General features: G+C 49.4%; 7 protein-coding genes across 7 annotated transcripts; 4 read left to right on the top strand and 3 right to left on the bottom strand.

Annotated features, from left to right (window-relative positions):
• Window positions 1–277: 277 nt before the first annotated feature.
• N7529_006797 (serine/threonine-protein kinase) lies at window positions 278–2819 on the bottom strand (the record flags this gene model as incomplete). Its single annotated transcript, XM_057242324.1, has 4 exons — window positions 278–843; window positions 902–1495; window positions 1548–2380; window positions 2440–2819. 4 exons carry the CDS (start codon window positions 2817–2819, stop codon window positions 278–280), a joined length of 2373 nt encoding a protein of 790 aa, XP_057097683.1.
• A 2757-nt stretch (window positions 2820–5576) lies between these two features.
• On the bottom strand, window positions 5577–6470 carry N7529_006796 (uncharacterized protein; the record flags this gene model as incomplete). The annotated part of the gene is made up of 3 exons (XM_057242323.1): window positions 5577–5785; window positions 5837–6293; window positions 6357–6470. The coding sequence occupies 3 exons, from the start codon at window positions 6468–6470 to the stop codon at window positions 5577–5579; spliced, it is 780 nt and encodes a 259-aa protein (XP_057097682.1).
• A 1105-nt stretch (window positions 6471–7575) lies between these two features.
• On the top strand, window positions 7576–8365 carry N7529_006795 (uncharacterized protein; the record flags this gene model as incomplete). The annotated part of the gene is made up of 3 exons (XM_057242322.1): window positions 7576–7708; window positions 7912–8054; window positions 8147–8365. The coding sequence occupies 3 exons, from the start codon at window positions 7576–7578 to the stop codon at window positions 8363–8365; spliced, it is 495 nt and encodes a 164-aa protein (XP_057097681.1).
• Window positions 8366–10327: 1962 nt separating this feature from the next.
• Window positions 10328–12415, top strand: N7529_006794 (uncharacterized protein; the record flags this gene model as incomplete). Its single annotated transcript, XM_057242321.1, has 2 exons — window positions 10328–11056; window positions 11105–12415. 2 exons carry the CDS (start codon window positions 10328–10330, stop codon window positions 12413–12415), a joined length of 2040 nt encoding a protein of 679 aa, XP_057097680.1.
• Window positions 12416–13027: 612 nt separating this feature from the next.
• Window positions 13028–14080, top strand: N7529_006793 (histidine phosphatase family protein; the record flags this gene model as incomplete). The annotated part of the gene is made up of 4 exons (XM_057242320.1): window positions 13028–13117; window positions 13169–13378; window positions 13427–13669; window positions 13727–14080. The coding sequence occupies 4 exons, from the start codon at window positions 13028–13030 to the stop codon at window positions 14078–14080; spliced, it is 897 nt and encodes a 298-aa protein (XP_057097679.1).
• A 341-nt stretch (window positions 14081–14421) lies between these two features.
• Window positions 14422–15471, bottom strand: N7529_006792 (mitochondrial 54S ribosomal protein uL22m; the record flags this gene model as incomplete). Its single annotated transcript, XM_057242319.1, has 2 exons — window positions 14422–15386; window positions 15438–15471. 2 exons carry the CDS (start codon window positions 15469–15471, stop codon window positions 14422–14424), a joined length of 999 nt encoding a protein of 332 aa, XP_057097678.1.
• A 681-nt stretch (window positions 15472–16152) lies between these two features.
• Window positions 16153–20060, top strand: N7529_006791 (U6 snRNP complex subunit PRP24; the record flags this gene model as incomplete). The annotated part of the gene is made up of 3 exons (XM_057242318.1): window positions 16153–18669; window positions 18724–18951; window positions 19005–20060. 3 exons carry the CDS (start codon window positions 16153–16155, stop codon window positions 20058–20060), a joined length of 3801 nt encoding a protein of 1266 aa, XP_057097677.1.
• Between the last annotated feature and the right edge of the window lie 223 nt (window positions 20061–20283).

Here is a 20283-nt window from a genome sequence, read left to right as displayed (position 1 = left end):
ACGAGGAAGGTCAAATGAAATTCATGTACAAATTTTCAGTATCACCAAAATTGAAGCTTCAACAAATATATTCAAGAAGGGAAATCAGACTCAGATACTCCATACAATGTATAATCCTCACCAAACAACGCTTGCTGAAAGACAAAATGCAGCAGAAACCAAAAGCTCCGATGCAACCACTCTCCCAAGCAGTATTAATAACATTAATGTAAGATATCAATTATAAACAAAAGCACTCTTTCATATCACAGAGCTCAGAGCAGAGATCATTACCGATCTAGCTTGCCACAGCCAGCTGGGCGACGAGATCAGACGCCACATCGAGGAAGGGGTAAGGGCTGGTAACCTCCTTCTCCTTGTTCTTGAGACGCTTGCTGATCGGATGCCATTCAGTGTCTCCGTCGGCGCGGATGACGTTTTGGTAGCCGTCGCATTTGAAATCGACCATGTAGTTGTTTTCTTCGAGTTGGTAGAGTTGGATGTCGAGGAAGACCCAGACGCCGTAGGTGATGTGAGGGAGCCCGCTTGGGCCGTTGGCGGAGGAGGCTCCGGATGCTAGGCCGCTTTCTGGGGCTGAGAATTGGTGCTCGCGGCTTCGGTCGTCGCTTGGGGCGGAGATGCCGGAGATGTTGAAGCGGCGTCGGAGCTCTTCCAAGTCGCTGCGGCTGTTGTAGACACTGGTGTTGTTGGCGCCGGGGGCTTTAATGCCTTCTTTCAAGAGACGGGCGCGGATGAACCATGGGTCCTTGGGGATGTAATAGTCGGATGGGAGGTCGGGGTATTTGCTCTGTAGGGGCTTTGGCTGATCGGGGGAGGGGGTCGCATCGGGACCGATGTTGGTTCCTATGGAATATGAGCATATGGACTTGGGGATTGAGTAGATATAGACAGAATGGCTTACCTGATTCTGCGGGTTGGATGTCCCATAGACCACCCTGGGCGGCAATTGCCCGGTACAAGTATAGCATAGCCTCGTATGGCTGGTTTCGAGAGCGAATACCAAACTGCCATTTGCGGCTTCTCTTTGGCTGTTTTTCGATAGGTTGGCCAATTGGTGGCTCAAAGCGCAGCTTGTCCAGGTCAACAACACTGCGGGAGTGAGGCTTCAATGCCCGAGCAGTGGCAGCCTGCTCTTCGGGGGACATGTCTCGGTAGGCAGCTGCCTGGCCCTCGCGATTAAGGTGGCCAGCTTCTTGGAGTCGCTGCTCGAGAATTTCATTGCGGGCTCTCTGTTCCCGCTCACGTTGCTCCATGAGCTGCTCGTGCACATATGGCAAGCTGGTGGGAAGAATTCGAACATGGCTGATGCGAGCTTCTTCCCCTATGTCCGGTTGAGGGGGCTCTTCTGAGGCTCTGCGGCGTGATACGCTGGTGGCTCTTTGTCTAGCTGCTGCGGATTGTGGTGGAGCCAGTGGAGCGGAAGTTCTATCCGCGGATGAGGGTGCGGCTCCTCTTTGTTGGACATTTGGGGCCAACATATTATCTTCTGTGGGTGCTGTTGGAGTTAGCAATGATCAAGACCATAAAAGTCCGACGGTTACACTCACAATTGGTCTGCATCATCTCATTCTCAACGACAATGGAGAAAGCATCCTTGATCGCGCTGGGTTCGGGGTGTCTCAGTGCCTCTTCGATATCCTCTTTGCCATATCCCATGCTTCGTTCAAGCTTCGAGACTGCAATTGTGTGGATCTTATGCTGAGCCGGTGCGGGCTTCGCCGGGTCAAGCTTTCCATTATCGACTTTCTTCGGATCCACGCCTGGAGCAATGAACTCTTCCGGTGGCGGTTGCAAGTATGCCGGGAGACCGTTGGTAAACCATGGGTCCAATCTAATCTCGGGGATGGTGATTCGGTGAACGGGGTGGACTTGAAGCATTGATCGAATCAAACGAGCTGCCCCGGATGAGATATATCCAGGGATGTGGAAAGTACCCGCTGCGATCTTCTTGAAGAGGGCGGGAATGTAATCATCGTCAAAGGGCAATCTGCCTACCAACAAAACGTACAAAATCACACCACAGCTCCACACATCCACCTCCGGGCCGGCGTAGAGCTTTCCAGAGATAACTTCGGGTGCGGCATAGTTCGGACTACCACAACTGGTCTTGAGGAAATTGCCATCCGTCATAATATTGCTCAACCCGAAATCCGCAATCTTGACGTTCTTCTGGTTGTCGATGAGTAGGTTCTCGGGTTTCAGATCACGGTGTACAATCTTGTGTCGATGGCAGTATTCCACCGCGCAAATAATTTGCTGGAAAAATTTGCGGGCCTCGTCGTCGCCACATCTGCCCTTTCTAACAAGATAATCGAACAACTCTCGCTCCGCGTACTCCAGAACCATCACAATATCGGACTTGGTCGCAATCACCGTATACCTAGAAGAGCCAATTGATCAGTCAACGGAAACCGACACTTAAAATCCCGGGGACCGTACAGTTTAATGATATGGGGGTGCCGTAACAATTGCAAGTACTGGATTTCTCGCTCAACCCGACCAACCATGTCTCGGGACAGCAGCTTGCGTCGCGAGATGATCTTCATGGCTACCTGGCGCCCACTTGGCTGATGAATGGCAAGCTTGACCTTGCCAAAAGATCCCTCGCCTAATACTCTCACGGTCTGGTATTGATCGAGGCGTTGCATGTCTCGTGTGGTCGAGGGGGACTGCAACAGGTCCTCGGGTTTGCCGGTCGGCTTCGGAGGTGGCATTGCCATGGCGGAAGGGTTCTGAGGGGTAGAGGCCCTTTTCTCACGACGATCACGATCGGAAGGGAGGGGAATGGCGAGGTCTTCCTCGTCAAAAGCGGCGGCCATAGTGTGAACGTGACGTGATTGATTCTCTGGTTTATCGGTCCGGAGCTGCTGACTGTGCAGACCGTGGTTCTCGTTCTATTTTTTTCTTCTTCAAAACATAGGGATCCAATCAGTTGACCAAGTCTCGAGCCCTCCCCACAACAGAACCGAGGGTGGAGTTAGAAAGCTGGCAAGTTGACAAGTTGACAGTTTTGTGAGGTGGGGGAGGGGTAATTGACACGATGTGGTGTTTTTAATTTTTATCCAGGGAGTAATTGAAAATGTTTGATGGATGGGGATGGAAAGGGTTCAATGAATGTTGAAAGGAGATACAAGTTGAGCGAGTCTGGGGAGTCTAGGAAGTTCTCCAGGGCTGGGGTGTCTGGACCTTACTAAGCTAGTTTTATCTAACGTGGGCAGCCCGTGAACCTCACGATAGTGTACTTTGCATGTCACACAGGTGTTTTACCACCACCCCTTTATATCTTGGCCTTCAGTCTATGAAATATCCTCTACATAGATACTGATTATCTGATTATCTTCAATTTGAATATTCTATCTACAAATATTCTAATTTTTCAATTTTGCTGCTTTTTTTGCTACGTTTTTGCTGCTTTTCTGGACGGCCCACAGATATATATATAGCCAAGGCTTGTCGGTCAACACAAAATACATAGTTCTAATGCACATGCACCTTGAAATCTAAAGTTGGTCTGTGTATCTCACTAGCCAGAGCTAACTCAATATTGTATAGGAAAAAAGAGCTATAGATTTCTTTTTTAGTGAAAGGATTTTCCTTGCCAAGGCTCTGAGTCAAAGCCGTTTGTCATACACAGCCCTGGAGTGGGTCAAGACCCTGAAAGACCTGTGGCTTAAAGCTAATTGATCAAAATACAGCGTCGACAAATTGGTTAAATGCCCAATTTATCTCCTTTTTGTTCCTCTTTACCACATGTGTAGGTATCCTTATAGACTTGAAGATATCCTGAGATCACCTTCCCGAGCCATGTCAGCCCTAGTGCCAATTCAGTCGGGCTATGCAACATAGCCTCAGCCCTGAGCCATGCTATGTTTTACAAAATCAAAATTTGATTTATAGTTCGTCGTGCCATGGAGTTATTCTGCGATGAATCGTGAAAATCATATGTACATCATCTATATAACTGCCAAGGCATGAACTTTTTCAGAGAGCCAAAGTAGACTTAAACCTTGGAAAGATACCTGAAGATGCATACTGAGAGTGTATGATGGGGGAAGCACCGCCTATCAGCCAAAGAGGGTGAGCAATGTGTTCAAATAAACACCTAAATTATAAGGCGTCCGCCTTCTCCCGCGTCGGTACCTTGCCTCAGGCCAAAGAATATCTGATGAAAGTACACATGTACCTGGAATGCATAATAAAAAAGCATGATGGGGGAGATAAGTAGCTATAATCTGTAGATTAAGCAGCGTTGCGCGTGCACACGTGCACCTCCGTAACCATCCCACGGTCGAGTCTCGTCTTTGACACTCCATTCTCTCTACCACCCTACTGTCACAATATTTTGGCGAGGCTACGGCGGCGAAGATGCCAGCCCGCCATTCGGAGATCGTGAGCTCTCTCGCCAACGCATTGCCTATTGATTCTTTACGTCAAGAAGCAGTAAGTGATTAGTGCTTCTAGAAGTCGTCTTCTAAGTATACTAACACCACTCAACGTAGCATCCTGTGGAGGCTTCGCTGCTTAATTCCTCCCCCCAGTCATTGTGAATGACTCCCGCGTCATTCTACCGGGAGAATTTGCTCTCCCGCCTGGAATACATATTCCGGGTCCCATACATTTTGACACAGAGGAATTCGTTTCTGAGCAGGATCTAGGACATGCAGAAGTCAGTGCGTTTGTTGACGGAATCATTATCGAAGATTATTGGGCCCCCTTTCATGACCTACGACGCTGGATTGTACGTTGCGTTATCCATGAGATAAATCGACGAATCCTCTCCTGGATGGAAACAGCCGACTATGGCGCTCAAATCGACCGTGATCCTGATATCCTCGCACTTTCCAAGTCTTTGGCACATTAGGACGACCAGGCACTCCGCCAACAGTCGAGTGGGATTCCTCAAGCTACAAAGGATGGGTTAGCGTTGCACGGGAGGCTATCCAATACCTGGATGAATCAGATATCTCTACCGATTCCTACAGTTCATAAATCAACGCTTATCACACACAGAATGATGATAGGTGGTGGCGGGATAGTCCAGCTGGAAATGAGTACACCTACCCAAAGTTGTATTCTATGGCCGTGAGATATCACCAAAGTGCATATTATAGCTACATAGTTTACCTGTGATCTCGAGCTTGCAATTTACAATTAATTTAAAATTACACCACAACATGGTAACGGTAATTTCGGCGCCGGCAACAGCTACTCTTTAAGCTATTTCAAGCGTCATTTTTACCAGAATCATAGTCATCGACCTCACACGGGATCTGTTTCGGCCCACTATTCCGTATGCTCCCTGAGCACTTATAGTTGCTTATGGATCTGCTCACCCTTCACTCAGGGCACTCAGGGTAGACAACCAGGGATGTCGTCATGTCTCGTCTTTTGTCTTATCCGATTATATCCGCCAATTCCAAAACAGGAAAGGTCCTTCTATTAGTCGCTAGACCATACTCAAGTCAGCTTTTTCAATACTTAAAGAGATCCTTAGTCTACAAGTGATCATAAGATGATCGTTTCCTAGAAAGCGATTAATTGGATAGCAACATCTAGCTTTTTTGGTAGGACTTAAACTACTCTTCAGTCACAGACGACTCGTTCTCACAAAAAAAAGTGCTGCTCATCTTCTCGGCCTCTTCATATCTCTCCTCCAGCAGCATAGCGACAAGATCCTCGCGTTTCTTCCCTATCGCCTCGGTAGGGAGGCTTGTCCGAGCGTTCTTGAACAGGATAGAAGCTACGCTATCTAAGGCCTGCAGAGATCCATAGCATTTCTGTTGGTCTAGAACATATTAGCGATTGAAAGAGCATCAAGGGAATTTATAGACAATACCGAGATCATTCACATTGTCCGGGGTGAGGCCATATAGCGTACGGAAAGATTGCCATTCGGTGCTGCTTTTCTTGTAGCGCTCAGTGACTACCATGGCATCGGATCGCACATCACCGCCGTGGATAACATCCTTATTCAGTCTGCGGATGTCCTCCTTCCGGCCTTCTGTGTCTTTGTTTAGCGCATCTCGCACCCATGTGGAAATGGCCCTTTGACGGATATCTAGATGGCTCTGGCGATGAGATTCGAGCTTCTGGAACTTATCGTTCATTCTTGCCATCTCTGCTCGAATGCCACGCATTTCCGCAAGAAAACCGAAGCCGCCCTCGTTAGCAGCTATTCTCTGCTCAGCATCGTAATGCAGAAACGGCGCCTCCTTGACCATTTTTTCCACACAGGCGTCAAAAGGGGTTTCCTTATCCCCAACTGAACTATGGTAGGCGATCTGGGTGTGAGTCTAGTAAAAGTGAATTAGTTGAAGCTTTCATGCGAAGGGAAGGAGATGTGAAATGGACTCTACCATTCCTTGCGGGTTGGGGTTCGGATTAGTCATGGGCTTTTTCTGAACCCCGCCGGCCTCCTCAAGGGCCGGTCTTTTCTTGCCCTCGGTCGAATCCACATTCCTGGTTGACATGGCGAGAGTGTATGTTGGCAGCCGCCCCTACTGGTTATGGCTGAGATAAGGATCGCGAGGATGGAAGCGAGAAAGACACTAGATGCGGCAAGCTTACAGGAGGGAGGATGAGAGAGGATTATGGTGTTTGGTGGGAGGTCTCTGATCCGAAATAGGGCCGTAAAAAAGACGAGGGATTTTGTTAGATCAGACATAGCATCTGCCCCGGCCTCGGACCACTTGAGAACTGACTAGCGTGAAGAGGGACAATATGTAGAGGGAATGATGTTCAAATGTGTTCTAGGGAATTTCAGTTCTGAGGCAATCACGGCAGAAGTGAATGGATAAGAACTGACCGTAGTGAGAATTGGGTGAACTTTGAGTGAGCGTTGAGTGAGAGTTGAGTGAGCGTTGAGTGAGCGTTGAGTGAGAGTTGAGTGAGAGTTGAGTGAGAGTTGAGTGAGAGTTGAGTGAGAGTTGAGTGAGAGTTGAGTGAGTGAATGAGTGAGTGACTGTTCTGGGATATGGACTAGGGAATGTTAGTTCTGAGGCTGGAAAACGTAGACAAGAGGTGAGCTGACGGAACAGTGTAGAGTAAGACTGTATTCCTATTGAGAGTGAATGTCATTTCTGATGCTGGCAAAGCATAGACAGGAGGAGAACTGACTGGAATGATGTAGAAGAAGAGTTGTCGTGTTATTCAGGGCGGATGTCAGTTTGAGTTTGCCCTATGGATAGTCATCATGGGATAGGTAGGAGATAGGTAAGATAAAACGAGAGAATATAAGAGAAGACAATAGTTGAGCTTTGTTGCTGTAGCATGATTAGTTCTGTGTGTTAAGGTTTGATATTGATCCACACCCACCTTCTCCTCCTGAGCAGCTTCCTCTTTTGTTTCTCCTCTTGAACATTCCTCAAGGAGAATGTTCTTTTAGGCCTTCTGTTCTTGTTTGCTCCCCTTGAGCATCCTCTTAAGGAGAATGTCCACTTGAGCCTCTCGAGGTCCTCTTAGGCCTGCCTACCTTGAATTCCCCTCAAGACCCCAACAAGAACATTCCAATGGAATTTCCCAGATCGTCCTGTCTTATGCAGACTCACCACCCAAGGCCTCACGGAGGGAACCAACATGGACTATCCAATCAGCGCTCGGGTTATAGGGGACAACCTGCGGAGGATGGCCGTCGAAGCAGGCGTTCTTGGACGCGTCACCCTCCATGACCTTCGGAGAGGTCGGCCTTTGAGATCAGCCGCTTACCGGGGTTATCTCAACACGAGGGTACAGTCGCTAGCGCCCTCGGCCACAGCAAGGCTAGTCTGATCAGTGGAGTTACCAATGATTACATCGGAGATGCTGAAAACGTTTTATGGAACCTTCGGCGAGAATCACCATCGTCAAGCCGAAGCGATCCATTAATCGCCAGCCAACCCTTCCAACCATGACACTCTTCTAACAACATCACAGAGTACGGCGCTTTAACTGCGATCGGATCGCTCAGTAGGGAGACCATCCGCCAAAGACTAATTCTCGATACTCGAAAATCCTGGGAGAAATCGCTTACAAGTCCTCCTCAAGACGAGGACTTGACTCTTCCGCCTCTGCCAGCAGTAACCCGGGGGGCCACAGCTCTATACAGGCAAGTTGTTCCAAAACTCACATTCAAAGCATACATTGAAACTAATTTGAATACTTTTTATAGCAATACGATGAGGACGGAGTTACGCAGCTAGAGAACCTCATCTTTGAGGACCATTCCCAGAGCAATGTCTCTGAGGACCCTTCGAATATGTCCATTACACTTGGCCCCCGTGAAATGCCTCTGCAATTCTCGGATCTGGCATACGTTCAATACTTCGTCGACATCAAGAGGGAATGTGTTCCTCCAGCTCCAGCTCCACCCCTGCAGCTCCATCACTAGAGGCCTGGCCACGATTCAAGTGCACAAATGGATCCTGCCGCTTTGTGTCCTTAAGGCCATCAGACCTACATGAGCACAGCACCACTTGCGCCGGAGTACATACGAGCTGCCCAATCTCTGGATGCGGATCAAATGCCAAAGATGTACGGACTCATCTCCTCGAAATCCATAAACTCCCGAATCTACGCATTGCAGAACTTATCTCCTACGAGTCTGATCAGGACCAAAACCTCTGTTATATCCCTACATGCCCGCTGCGGGGCCTGCGATTTGACTCTTCTATGATGCTTTACTGTCATCTGAAGGATACGCACCAATGGTCCGAGGCCGAGGCAGAGGCTATGTCTGATCTAACAAAATTCCTCGTCTTCTTTGTGGCCCCAGTTTGGATCAGAGATATAGTATAATTTCGCCATGACTGCTCTCTATTGCGTTATACTATAGCGATTCTCACTTATGATGATACCTTGTATACTATACTATTACTTATAAGATTAATTGATAGGTCCAGAAATATGCATCTGGAGCAGTGACGAGCCTTAAAGTCGATCAACCAGTAGACATCGAATTATTTTCTTAATATCAGGCGGCTACGGCGACACCATCTATAACTCTGGGAATCTATATGGGGAGCCCTGAATGCTTGTTTTGGGGTCAATGATAGCAATTTTAAATTAATTTTGAAATTGCGAACTCGAGATCACAGGTAAACTATGTGGCTATAATATGCACTTTGGTGATGTTTCACAGCCATAGAATACAGGTTTGGGTAGGTGTACTGATTGTCAGGTAAATTCGCAGAGAGTATACACTATTTATTTGTAGTTTCTAAGTCATGTCAAATCCCTATAGATTGCCAGATTCAAGGATAATAAAACCCGGAGTCTTTCGCACATTCTTATTGGCCAGGGCACAGGTTGACCAAGAAACAATTGTCGGTCCCATCCACCGCCTTTCCTCTTTTATTACATACCGCCTTTCTACCTTACTATACGTGACAATGGTTATTGGAAGATATGTACATATGGAAGGGCACAATGCAGTATTAAAATATCTCAATACAATGATAATTCATATAATACTGGCAAAATAAACTGTGGAGATTTAGATTTCCTTTTTAATGAAAGAACTTTTCTTGCCGAGGCTATGAGTCAAAGCCTTTGTCATAGTGGGTCAAGACCCTTAAAGACCTGTGGCTCATAGTTATTAATTGATCGAGACAGAGTCGATAAATTGTTTAAACACACAAGTTCTCTACTTTTTGTTTCTCCTTACCGCATACGTTGGTTAGCTTATACAATATCATAGACTTGGAGATATCCCGATGTCACGTTCCCGAGCAATGTCAGCATTAGTGTCAATTCAGTCGGGCTATGCAACATAGCCTCAGCCCTGAGCCATGCTGTTTTTACAAAATTTTACTTTACTGTATAGTTCGTCATACCATGGGATTATTCTGTAACGAGTGGTGAAAATCATATCTACATCATCTATATAATTGCCAAGGCATGATATTTTTCAGAGAACAAAGTAGACTTAAAAGATACCTGAAGATACATACTGAAAGTGTATGATGGGGTAAGTACCTCCTAGGTATCAGCCGTTGAGTCACACCGCGGCGGGGTCCAAAAGAGGTTTAGCATCAACGCTAGCGTAAGTCGGGGTCCCCATAGAGAATGGTGGGTTTTGCATCCCTACCATACATGAATCGACTGCTGCCTCAGGTCAGATCGTTCTTCACCTTCTCCGGAAGCCAATATTATTCTCAACCTGGTTACTAGGCCACTCTTCTTTACGACCTCCTTCAATTTCCTCATTGTCCTACTGCCTCAGGACTCTTGGCCTGACCAACACGGCTCCTACAAAATCCTAACGTCTTTCTTTGACTCTTTATTCCTCCTACTTTTTAAAAGATACCAGTGATACCCATTCCATTCTATACGTTATTTTTTTTTCCGAGCTATGGCTTTCCTTGCGGATCAGTTCATCCCTCAGATGGAATCCCCCAATGAGTGGGTTGACTTCGATCAATTCCTCGATCTCCCAACAGGCTACGACGACCAGTCGACCGCTACCACCATCTCGCCTCAGGACTTGGCTCTGCCCTACGAAAGCGATGAGATGTTCACCTCTCCAGCCGAGCTCATGCAGCCCTCCTTCGACATGGCTAACTATGATATCCCACAAGAGGACTTCATGGGCCTCGGAGGGTTCATGCAAGACCCGGCAGCTCCTTTGTTCGACGATGCTTCATTCGTCGGATACAACCCATACGATAGCTGCAACGCATTCCGAACCATGGTTGAGACACAGGCCGCTGCCGACCCGCGTGTTGCGACCGTCAAGGAGAAGCGCCGCGAGGCAGCAATTGCGCTGCACTTGCAGCGCCTCTGCGATGCCACTGCTCTTGACCTTGACATGTCCATGTCCTCAGACTCTAACACTAGCTTCTCTTCCCCCAGCTGGTCTGACTACGTTCGCGCAAGCACTTCGCCCCGCCCTAGCCCAGAGAACACCTCTACCTCTGAGGCACCCCCGCCGGGAGGCATAGAGATGGTTCTCGACTTGAACATGAACGCCACTTCCAACGTGCCCAAGAAGCAAAAGCCCCGTTCTCAAGCCCAAAAAGAGAACTACATCAAGGCTAGGAAGTACGGCGCTTGCGAGAAGCACAAGAAGCAACACAAGCGAGTAAGTCTTCGTTCCGTTCTTGACACCTGAGCAGGCTAACGTTACTAGTGCAACTGCCTGGAAAAGGCCGCGGCACGCGCTGGTGTCAGCGACCTACCCACAACTGCCGCTTTCCAAGAACGGCCGACGCGGTCGATGCTTCAAGTGCCGATTCTTCCAGAGGCACGCTACGCGGGCTCGCCTGGTCACGACCCAACATCTCAAATCCCTCAAGCGCTCCCGTCTCTGAAGATGATTCGGAAGCCGACAAGCAATTCGTCTGGTCACGACGTATTAACCAGACTGCCCGTTGTCCCACAGGATATCGCCAGAACGAAATCTCAAACGAGTACTTCGCCTGGACTCGACACTGTTCCACCTGGTGTTCCAGGTTTCAAGAACGTGTCTGGTCACGGCGTGGTCTCATCACCAGGCAAGCTGACCATGAAAAACTCAACCCCAGCACACATCAAGACTGCTCCACCCGGAAGGAACACCGCGAACAACTCATCCGCGACTCACGATACTGTTTGTTCTGGCCGCAACGTTGTCGTCGCTGGCAAGAACGCTGGCATCAACTCTTCATCGGGACACGACATAGTAACCCCATCTGGCCGCAACACTGTTGTCTCTCACAAGAGCGTTGTCCGCAACGCATATGCGGGACACGACACATTAATCGTCGGCAAGAAGGTCTCAAACACCGCCGGAATAGACCAAGGTCACGACGCACGCAATTACACCACGCCACAAAACGTCCGGACAACTTCGAGCGAATCATCGAGGCTTCGCTGGCGCGTCTCCACGTCCGCGTCAGTTGGAGTTGTTTCTTCAGCAAGAGCAGACACCACGTCGACATCGACGAATCTCCCCACCACTGGTGTTTATTGCACCCCAAGCTCGGATGCTCGCCGATCAAGGACTGTCCGGTCTTCAGGCGCGGGCTCGAAAAGATTTGCTCCTGGCAGTATCGCTGCAGGCCTTGGGATTCGCGATTGCGCATCCCCAGCGTGCAACCTTGGAAGCGAGGTCGTGCGACCAGAACGCAACAGAGACTCGCGTGGCCTTGCGAGTCTCGCAGTCCGCTCGGGTGTACAATCTGGACCGAAGGATCAAGTGGCCTTGCCCTATGGGCTTGGCTCACCAGATGCCTTTGGCAACTGCTCACCTGACAACTTTGGACCCGTCGTTCTTCAATCGCTTGCCCGGCCTATTCGTGGCATGCTTACCAGAACTGTTATGGCGGTTGCTTGTGCTTGGCACTCATCGCTGTCGTTCACTTCTCAGGCTGAGAGTGTGACACTCAAATGCCTGTCTTTGTCTGGCCGGTACCTCATGTCTGCTAAAAAGGGACTGCATCTGCTCGGATTGCGGACATAGTCGAGAAAATCGACTCTCTTGCCGATCACTAGTTCGGTCAGTGGCTGGCTTTTCATTATGAATGATATAGTTGCTTTGAGATAGCGATTTGGATATGACCCCGTATATCCACGGTGGTTCAGATAATAAAATCAAGAATTCATTGGTATTCAATTTCTGGCTTTTGGTAGTGACGTGGATTATAAATTTCACATTCTTGACAAAGACAAAGCCCTGTATATGTCGGCAACCGCACGCTAGAAATTCCAAGGTTGCGGATGGCTATTTTGTCACTTCCAAATAAAGTAGAATCTCACTTGGAACTCAAGTCACAATGTTCTAGCCTAGGAAGTATCGTCAAAGGCGACACGCCTTTGCGGGAAACAAGTGTATATATGGATAGACATTAGGGATACCAAAGAGATTGAGAGTTGTTCAGTTATATTATGACTTCTGATTTCATGTAGCCAATTGGACTTGTGTTCATGAATTCCCCAGATTGCTTGCCAACATAGTATGTTGAGATGTAGACCTAGACCCCACCAGCCCTACACCCGCCAAACAACCCCAACCTCTCTTGCTGTTTACACCTCAATAAAACCCAACTGCTTCACTAGCTATCTGCGTATCATAATGTCCACGACAATAGAACGTGAAATATCTTCAGTGAAGGGGTATTTCTTACAAGACGACCCCGCTACAGACCCAGAGACCTTTGACTACGTGAGTGACCTACCCCTAACTTAAACCCTTACTATCTAACAACTAAAATAGGTCCATTCAAGCTTCGGCCTCATTAATCAGCCGTATAGCACAGAATCCACGGCTAGCCAAGAAGTCACCCAGTGGAAGCGCTTTAAACAGCACATCGATCTATTGAACAGCCAGAGCGACACAAAAAGATTCAAAGTCCTTTTTCTTGGACGACACGGACAAGGCGTCCACAATGTCGCAGAGAGTCACTACGGCACAGAGTGCTGGGATGTAAGTTAGTGTTATTCCGAATCTGATGCTGTGATACTGAATTTTTAGGCTTATTGGTCTCTCCAGAACGGAGATGCCGAGAATACATGGGTGGACGCCCGACTCACGCAGGAAGGCATCGATCAAGCAAGAGTCGCGCACGAGGCTTGGAAAAAGCAAATACAGGACGGAATCCCATCACCCCAGTCTTACTACGTTAGTCCTTTGAACCGGTGCCTGGCAACCGCCCGAGTGACTTTTGAAGGACTTCCAATTCCACGTGTCGACCCTTTCCAGCCGATGATCAAAGAGGTGAGTTTTTCAGCAACCCGGAAAGAAATTACCGAATTAAGCTATTCTTCATTCTAGTTGCTCCGCGAGACTATGGGCCAGCACACCTGTGACCGTCGCTCCACTGCCACGGAAATTGCGGAAGAATACCCATCGTACCACTTCGAGGATGGCTTTACTGATGAGGACTTGTTGTGGGATCCGAAGGTCCGCGAGAGTAACGAAGATCGTAATAAGCGGCTTCGCTCCCTGCTTGACGACATCTTTGCTACTGATGAAAGTACTTACATTTCGCTGACTGCGCATTCCGGCGCTATTACCAGCGTTTTGGAGGTTCTGGGTCATCGAAAGTTTGCACTAGCTACTGGCGCGATGATTCCTGTGGTTGTTATGGTAGAGAGACAACCGGGCTTCTTGAAGCGGAAAATGTAAGCTCATCGACAATTGAGTCCTGAGAGGAGAGCCATGTGGGAGAGATGCTATGATTCAATATCCCATTGCGGAAACAAGCATATATGTACAGCCACAGTGATACCTAGGTACTGCTAGGAATGGGACGTTTGAGTGGGGAGCGAACTAATGTAGGCCTTTCGATACATACAGACCAGACTTGAAGATAAAGAACTGAGATCCAAAATTTATTCAGTATTGTACATAGGTCGCTCAAGGGCGACTTTTCCACAAATGCAAGTCTCGCCTCAAAATTGGGTAATGAAAAACCACTGTCCAGTGCGAGCCATCTAATATAAATAATACAAACGCCAAGAAATCAATCACCAGCTGTAGTACTGGTTCTGCGTGGGGATCTTGCGATCTGGCAATTGAGTCCAGAGCTGTGTCCGGCGTTCGCGCTGAGCCTTGGCCTCCCGCTGCTCCCACTCACGGATGCGAGTCTTCTCTTCCTTCAACAGGACAGACAAACTTGTGACAGGGGGACGCATGTTGTTGATTTGACCACGGGCACGGTGATCCATTTCGGATCCGTAGGGGCCGCGGTTAACCCAGGCCTCCTGAATGTAGATGGCAGAGGGGTCGGCGATCTTCTTGCGCTCGCCGTTCTTGAGTGTGACGGTGATGGGTTTCTGAGTCTCGGAGCCTGACAGGCCCATGCCGGCACGGACCACGGCGACGTTCTTTGCATGTTCTAGGTGCTCCAACACATCCTTGGCAGCCTTCTTGTTGCTGAAGCGCATCTGGAGGATAGCCTCGTCGATGTTCTTACCAGCGATCTGTCGGGCCAGGGGACCCAGCTTTTTCAGCGAGGTCTTGATCCACTGGGACTTGGCGAGTTGTTCGCGCTCGGTGCGCTTGATCTGGACCTTCGCGGGTAGGCGACCTCGTTTCCGGATCTCGCGGACGGCCATCTTCCTCTCCCATCGCAGCTGTGCCTTGGGGTCCGGGTGCAGTGCTGCTTGAAGACGGAGAGCATCACGGTCCTCCAATCTTGCGGAAGCGGGACCTTCTTCTGCTTTGCCTTCCTTGCCCCGGGATGGCATAGGGCCCGATGATGGTGCGGTCAAGTCTGTTCCGAAGATAGAACTCGCACCAAGACCACCTTCCTCCTTTTTAGGGGCCGAGGGTCGATGAGCGACCTTGGCTTTCTTACTTGAATCACTCAGAAACAGGTTCTTCATAGAGGCGAACAATCCGGTGGATTTCTTTTCGTCATTGTTCGCAGCGTAACGGACGGTCGTAGAGGCTAATGTTCGACGAGGGACGAATGATGCGGTCCGGGCGGCTATTAAAAGGTGAGATATAGTAAGTAAAGTCAGATTTGATCAAAACATACCAGACCGGACCAATTGCCCTGAGCGATAAACCATTGTGTGCTGTTGATGTTGTGGTCAAGGAAGTTGACGCGGAAAAAAGGTGGAAAGATTCCCTGCACTTGTGGTCTGTGCAGAACACCGAAGCCTGAGGCATCCGAAGTTGATGGATCAGAATAGCCTCAATGAAAGATGCGACAGAAGAGGAGAATAGATCTACATAAAGCTCCTAGTGTTTCTTCTTTTTCTATTCTATTCGCTTTGTGATTCAGAAAAATATTTGCGCATTCTCATTCTCGCGCATGTTCTCTTCTCGAAATTCATCTCCACAGTATCCACTAGCCCTCATCTTTCCCTCTTTCAGTTCTTCTCTCTCTTTTTTGTCACCTTCCTTCATCCGTCTTTTTCCTTTCCTAGGCCCTTTGCCTGAGGTTTCCATCCTTTTCAACCCGAGAACTCCTTTTCTGGACAGCTTCCATTTCTTGACTCGCCAAGAGCTCCCGTTCCTTTATCTGCAGGTTCTACCAGCTTGCGCAACCTGTCTGAAACCATACAATTTGCGACGAGCAAGAGCACAAACCAAAGGGGGGATACTAGAAGAATCTGCGGTTGATGCGGGAATGGACGTGTTGAGGTAGCTAAAGGAACTTGTCGTATGATCTGGATCTCTGCTTGAAGAGCACTATCCGTGGTTACGACATATCACCCCGATCGCGCTTTCTCACAAGTGTCGTCAACATGGACATCAATTCACTTCTTTCGCCGGACTCGAATCCGAAATCTGGTAATTCGACGCCTGTGCCTGGTCCTACGTCAAACGCACCGGCCACCTCGGGGCCATCCCCCCACAAAGTTATTCAAAGAGCTCGCTCAGGCTCAAGAAGGAAAGGAAAGACTTCTTCGCCTCTTGCACAACAAATATATGCTCCAACCGGTGAGCCTTCCCCAGGACCAAGTGGAGGCAACGGAACTTCTCCAACGGAAGCACCGTCGAGACAGGCGTCCACCCCCGGGATGGACACTTTGGCGGATCTAGCTTCGATGCAGCACCACCAGCCGCAACGTCCGACCCAGACCAGCATGCTTCGAGGAACCGAATCCTATGAACATCAACTATCTCCCTCTACCATCCACCCTCATGTCAACTCCATTAACCACAACACCCCTACCTCTCGTATCTCCTTCGATATCGCCATGTCGGACGGGCGCGATCCAGCGCAACGAACCTATGCCGCGACGTCGCTTGAACCGGAAGCGCAACAGATGGCGACCGAACTTTTTCGTCAAATCTCGTTGAACCCCCACACACATGACGCGCACGTGCAGTTTATCGGACTGCTCCATGCAGGATTTGTCAACCATGTCTACCCACCGAATAACCCAGATGTTCACGGCGATCCACGATGCTATGATCTGCTCAACGATTTGAAGACCGCCCGTGAGGAAATGGATAAGCTGTTCGCCATGGGCGAAGATCTATGGGCCGAGTGGATCCAGGACGAGAGCATGCTTGCACAAGATGTCGATGGGCGCATTGCCGTCCTGGAGCTCTGTCAACGATCTGTGGAGGAAGAATTTGGTAGCACGAAGCTGTGGAACATCTACGGTGAATGGGTGCTCTATCTCTACAACTCCGCCCACGGCGAAACTGGTATTCAGTGGACCGAGGAGGATCGCATGGTTGGACGTGAAGTATTCACCTGGGAATCGGTGTTGGAGGTGTGGCAGCGCGGCGCCGATGCCACACAGTGGAGAATCAACAATAGCCACCTGGTCTGGGACCGTCTCCTCGATCTATATACCCAGGACATTGCGCGCGCGCCTTCCCAAGACAAGATAAACCACCTCCGCGGACTCTATGACGTTCGCCTACAAACCCCTCATGCTACCTGGGATGAGACTTTCCAAAAGTTCTCAGGGTTTATCTCTACTTATTGCAACAACGAGTATGAGGACATCATGGCTTCGACTGTTGCCCGCGCTGCCGAACCAAAAGCCTTGTACAGTGCCCGAGAAGAATTTGAACACCGTCTAGCCAAGGCTCTAGAATCCGGCGATCGTGCTTTGGAGTATACTGTGTACTCTGAGTACATTGACTGGGAATTGACTCGCAATCGCCGCAAACGAGGTGATTTCAGCTTCGATCTTGTCAATGCCATCTATCAACGCGCTGTTCTCCAATTCCCAACTGACGCTTCGCTCTGGGAGGATTATATCATGTTCCTCATCGGCGAATCTCTCCATCGCCGCGCCTCTACTACGACCATCTCTACTCTGGACCGTGCCACTCGCCATTGTCCGTGGGCTGGAAATCTGTGGTCCCAATATTTGCTGAGCTCGGAGCGAGAACACCAGTCGTTCAACAAGATCTCCAACATCAAGCACAAGGCGACTAGCACTGGCCTGCTCGATGCTGGTGGACTGGAAGAAGTCCTCAAAGTGCATGTGACCTGGTGCAGCTACCTTCGCCGACGTGCCTTCCTGCCCGACTCGACTGACGAGGATATCGATGTTGCTGAAGTTGGAATTCGATCAGCGATTGAGAGCGTGCAGGAATTGGGCGAAAAGAAGTACGGTCCGGCCTATCAAGGCGATCCTCTCTTCCGCCTGGAGCGGATCTATATTCGCTTCCTCAGTGAAAGCGGCAGTTGGGACAGTGCGCGAGAGACCTTCAAAGGACTGGTGGCCCGCCGTGGTAGCAGCTATGAATTCTGGCTCACCTACTACGGATGGGAGTTGATCTGCTGGAGCAAGTTTGTACAGGGGGAGGCAACGGTGGATGCGGCGCGCCGGACGCCGAACCCCAGCTATGCCACTGCCGTGTTGAAGCAGGCGATCAAGCGGACAGACTTGGACTGGCCTGATAAAATTGTCCAGACCTACATCACTCATTGTGAAGACTACGAGGACTCGGACGAGCTCCAGCTGGCTGTAATCGAGACCCGCAAGGCGATGAGAGCTGTCACCGCACGCAGGGAAAGGGAGGCGCAAGAGGCCGCAGCCGCTCAGCAGCAACAGCAGCAACAGCAGCAGTGGGAAGCTACCATGGAAGCCGCTGCTGCGCCCGAAAAGAGAAAGCGCGAGGATGAAAAGGAAGCGATGCCAGAACCCAAAAAGGCACGCAATGACGAAGAGCCACTCGCCGAAACCACCGCGCCCGCCGTTCCCGCGCGGGATCGGGAAAACGCAACTGTTATAGTCAAGGATTTGCCAAAGGGTACCACCGAACATTCTGTTCGTCAATTTTTCCGTCATGTGAGTCCACCCAGTTTTATGTTATATCTTGATTGTTGCTGACCCACAACGCAGAGTGGTACTATCAACAGTGTCAAAATGCTGCGAAGAGGTGGGAAAGAGACCGAGGTTGCGATCATTGAGTTCGAAACCAAGGATGAAGCGCTTGCTGCTTTGACCCGCGATCAGAAACAGTTTGAGGACAGCGTTATCAATGTGTCCATTGGGGCAGAAACGACCTTGTGGCTCAGCAATCTGCCGCTGACGGCAGATGAGGAATACTTCCGCAACCTATTTAGCAAAGTAAGTCCTTCCTTCCTTTTTTCTTGTTCAGAATTCGTGCTGATCTTGAATAGTATGGTGAGGTTCTCGAGGTCCGAATGCCTTCCCTCAAATATGACACCGATAGACGTTTCTGTTACGTGCAGTTCTCCACCCCTGGTGCAGCTCTTCATGCGACGGAGCTAAATGGAATGCGCTACGACGAAAACGACAAAAACAAGAAGCTTTCCGTCAAGATCTCTAATCCCGCTGAGAAGACTGCTCGTAGTGGGCCCAGATATGAAGGACGAGAACTTTACGTAGTGAACATCGACTGGGAAGTGGATGAAAATGAACTGCGAGAAATATTTTCTCGATTCGGAGAAGTTGAAAAGGTCATGCTTGGCCGAAAAGTCGACCTCGGTAGTAAAGGATTTGGTCATGTTACTTTCACCACCAAGGAGGCGGCCGAAAAAGCTCTTGCAATGCATAACGAACCGATCAGATCGCGCCGTGTTCGCGTCGAGATTGCCAGCACCGAAGGCCACAAGCGAGCGACTCATACTACCATATCCCGGGTTGCCGGGTTCGGTTCGCACGCAGAAGCTAACGGCGCTGCTGACTTGGAAGTGCCTGTCGGCGAGCGAAGCGAGCGCACGATTGCCTTGATGAATATTCCCGATACTGTCAACGAAGCGCGCATTCGTGTCCTTGTCGAGCCATTTGGACGCTTGGTCAAGATTTCTTTGCGTCCTGATCATCAAGGTGCCATTGTGGAATATGTCGATGTCCACGATGCGGGCAAGGCCTTGCTGGCTCTTGAAGGAAAAGAAATCACTCCTGGACGCCCTCTTCATCTTGGCACGGTCAATGAGATGAAGACGCAGCGCGCGGAGTGGAAAAACGACCGGGTTACTTCCGTGAAACGGGAAGATCAAACGAAAAAGACGAACCTACAGCCCGCAGCCCCGATCAAACGACCCCAACAACCTGGAGGTCGAAAGGGTGGTCTCGGACAGAAACGATATACCACCACTCATGCGCAAAAACCTGCGGTGAATGACCAAATGGACACTGCAGCCGACGGCGACAGCAAACCGAGAAAGAGCAACGATGATTTCCGCGCTATGCTCCAAAAGGGACCGGAATGAAGTGCAAGTGCAATGACAGTAACTGTTCCTGGCGCTTTATTTTCCAATATTTGATTTCAATGGCATGTATTCGGCTGGAGTTTTGTTTTGTTTTCTGGTGGTTATCTCGATGCACTGTTAGATCCGCATGTATTCATTCGGGTCTTTTGCGTCATGACCTCTTAATGGCACATGCCGTCGTGTATATTATGACTGTATCTTGCTCTTAGTTCTAATGATGATG

This window comes from Penicillium soppii (assembly GCF_028829465.1).
Source record: "Penicillium soppii strain IBT 18220 chromosome Unknown utg000005l, whole genome shotgun sequence".
NCBI lineage: Eukaryota > Fungi > Ascomycota > Eurotiomycetes > Eurotiales > Aspergillaceae > Penicillium > Penicillium soppii.
Note: the sequence above shows the minus strand (reverse complement) of the source record. Positions and strands in the feature narration are given on the sequence as shown.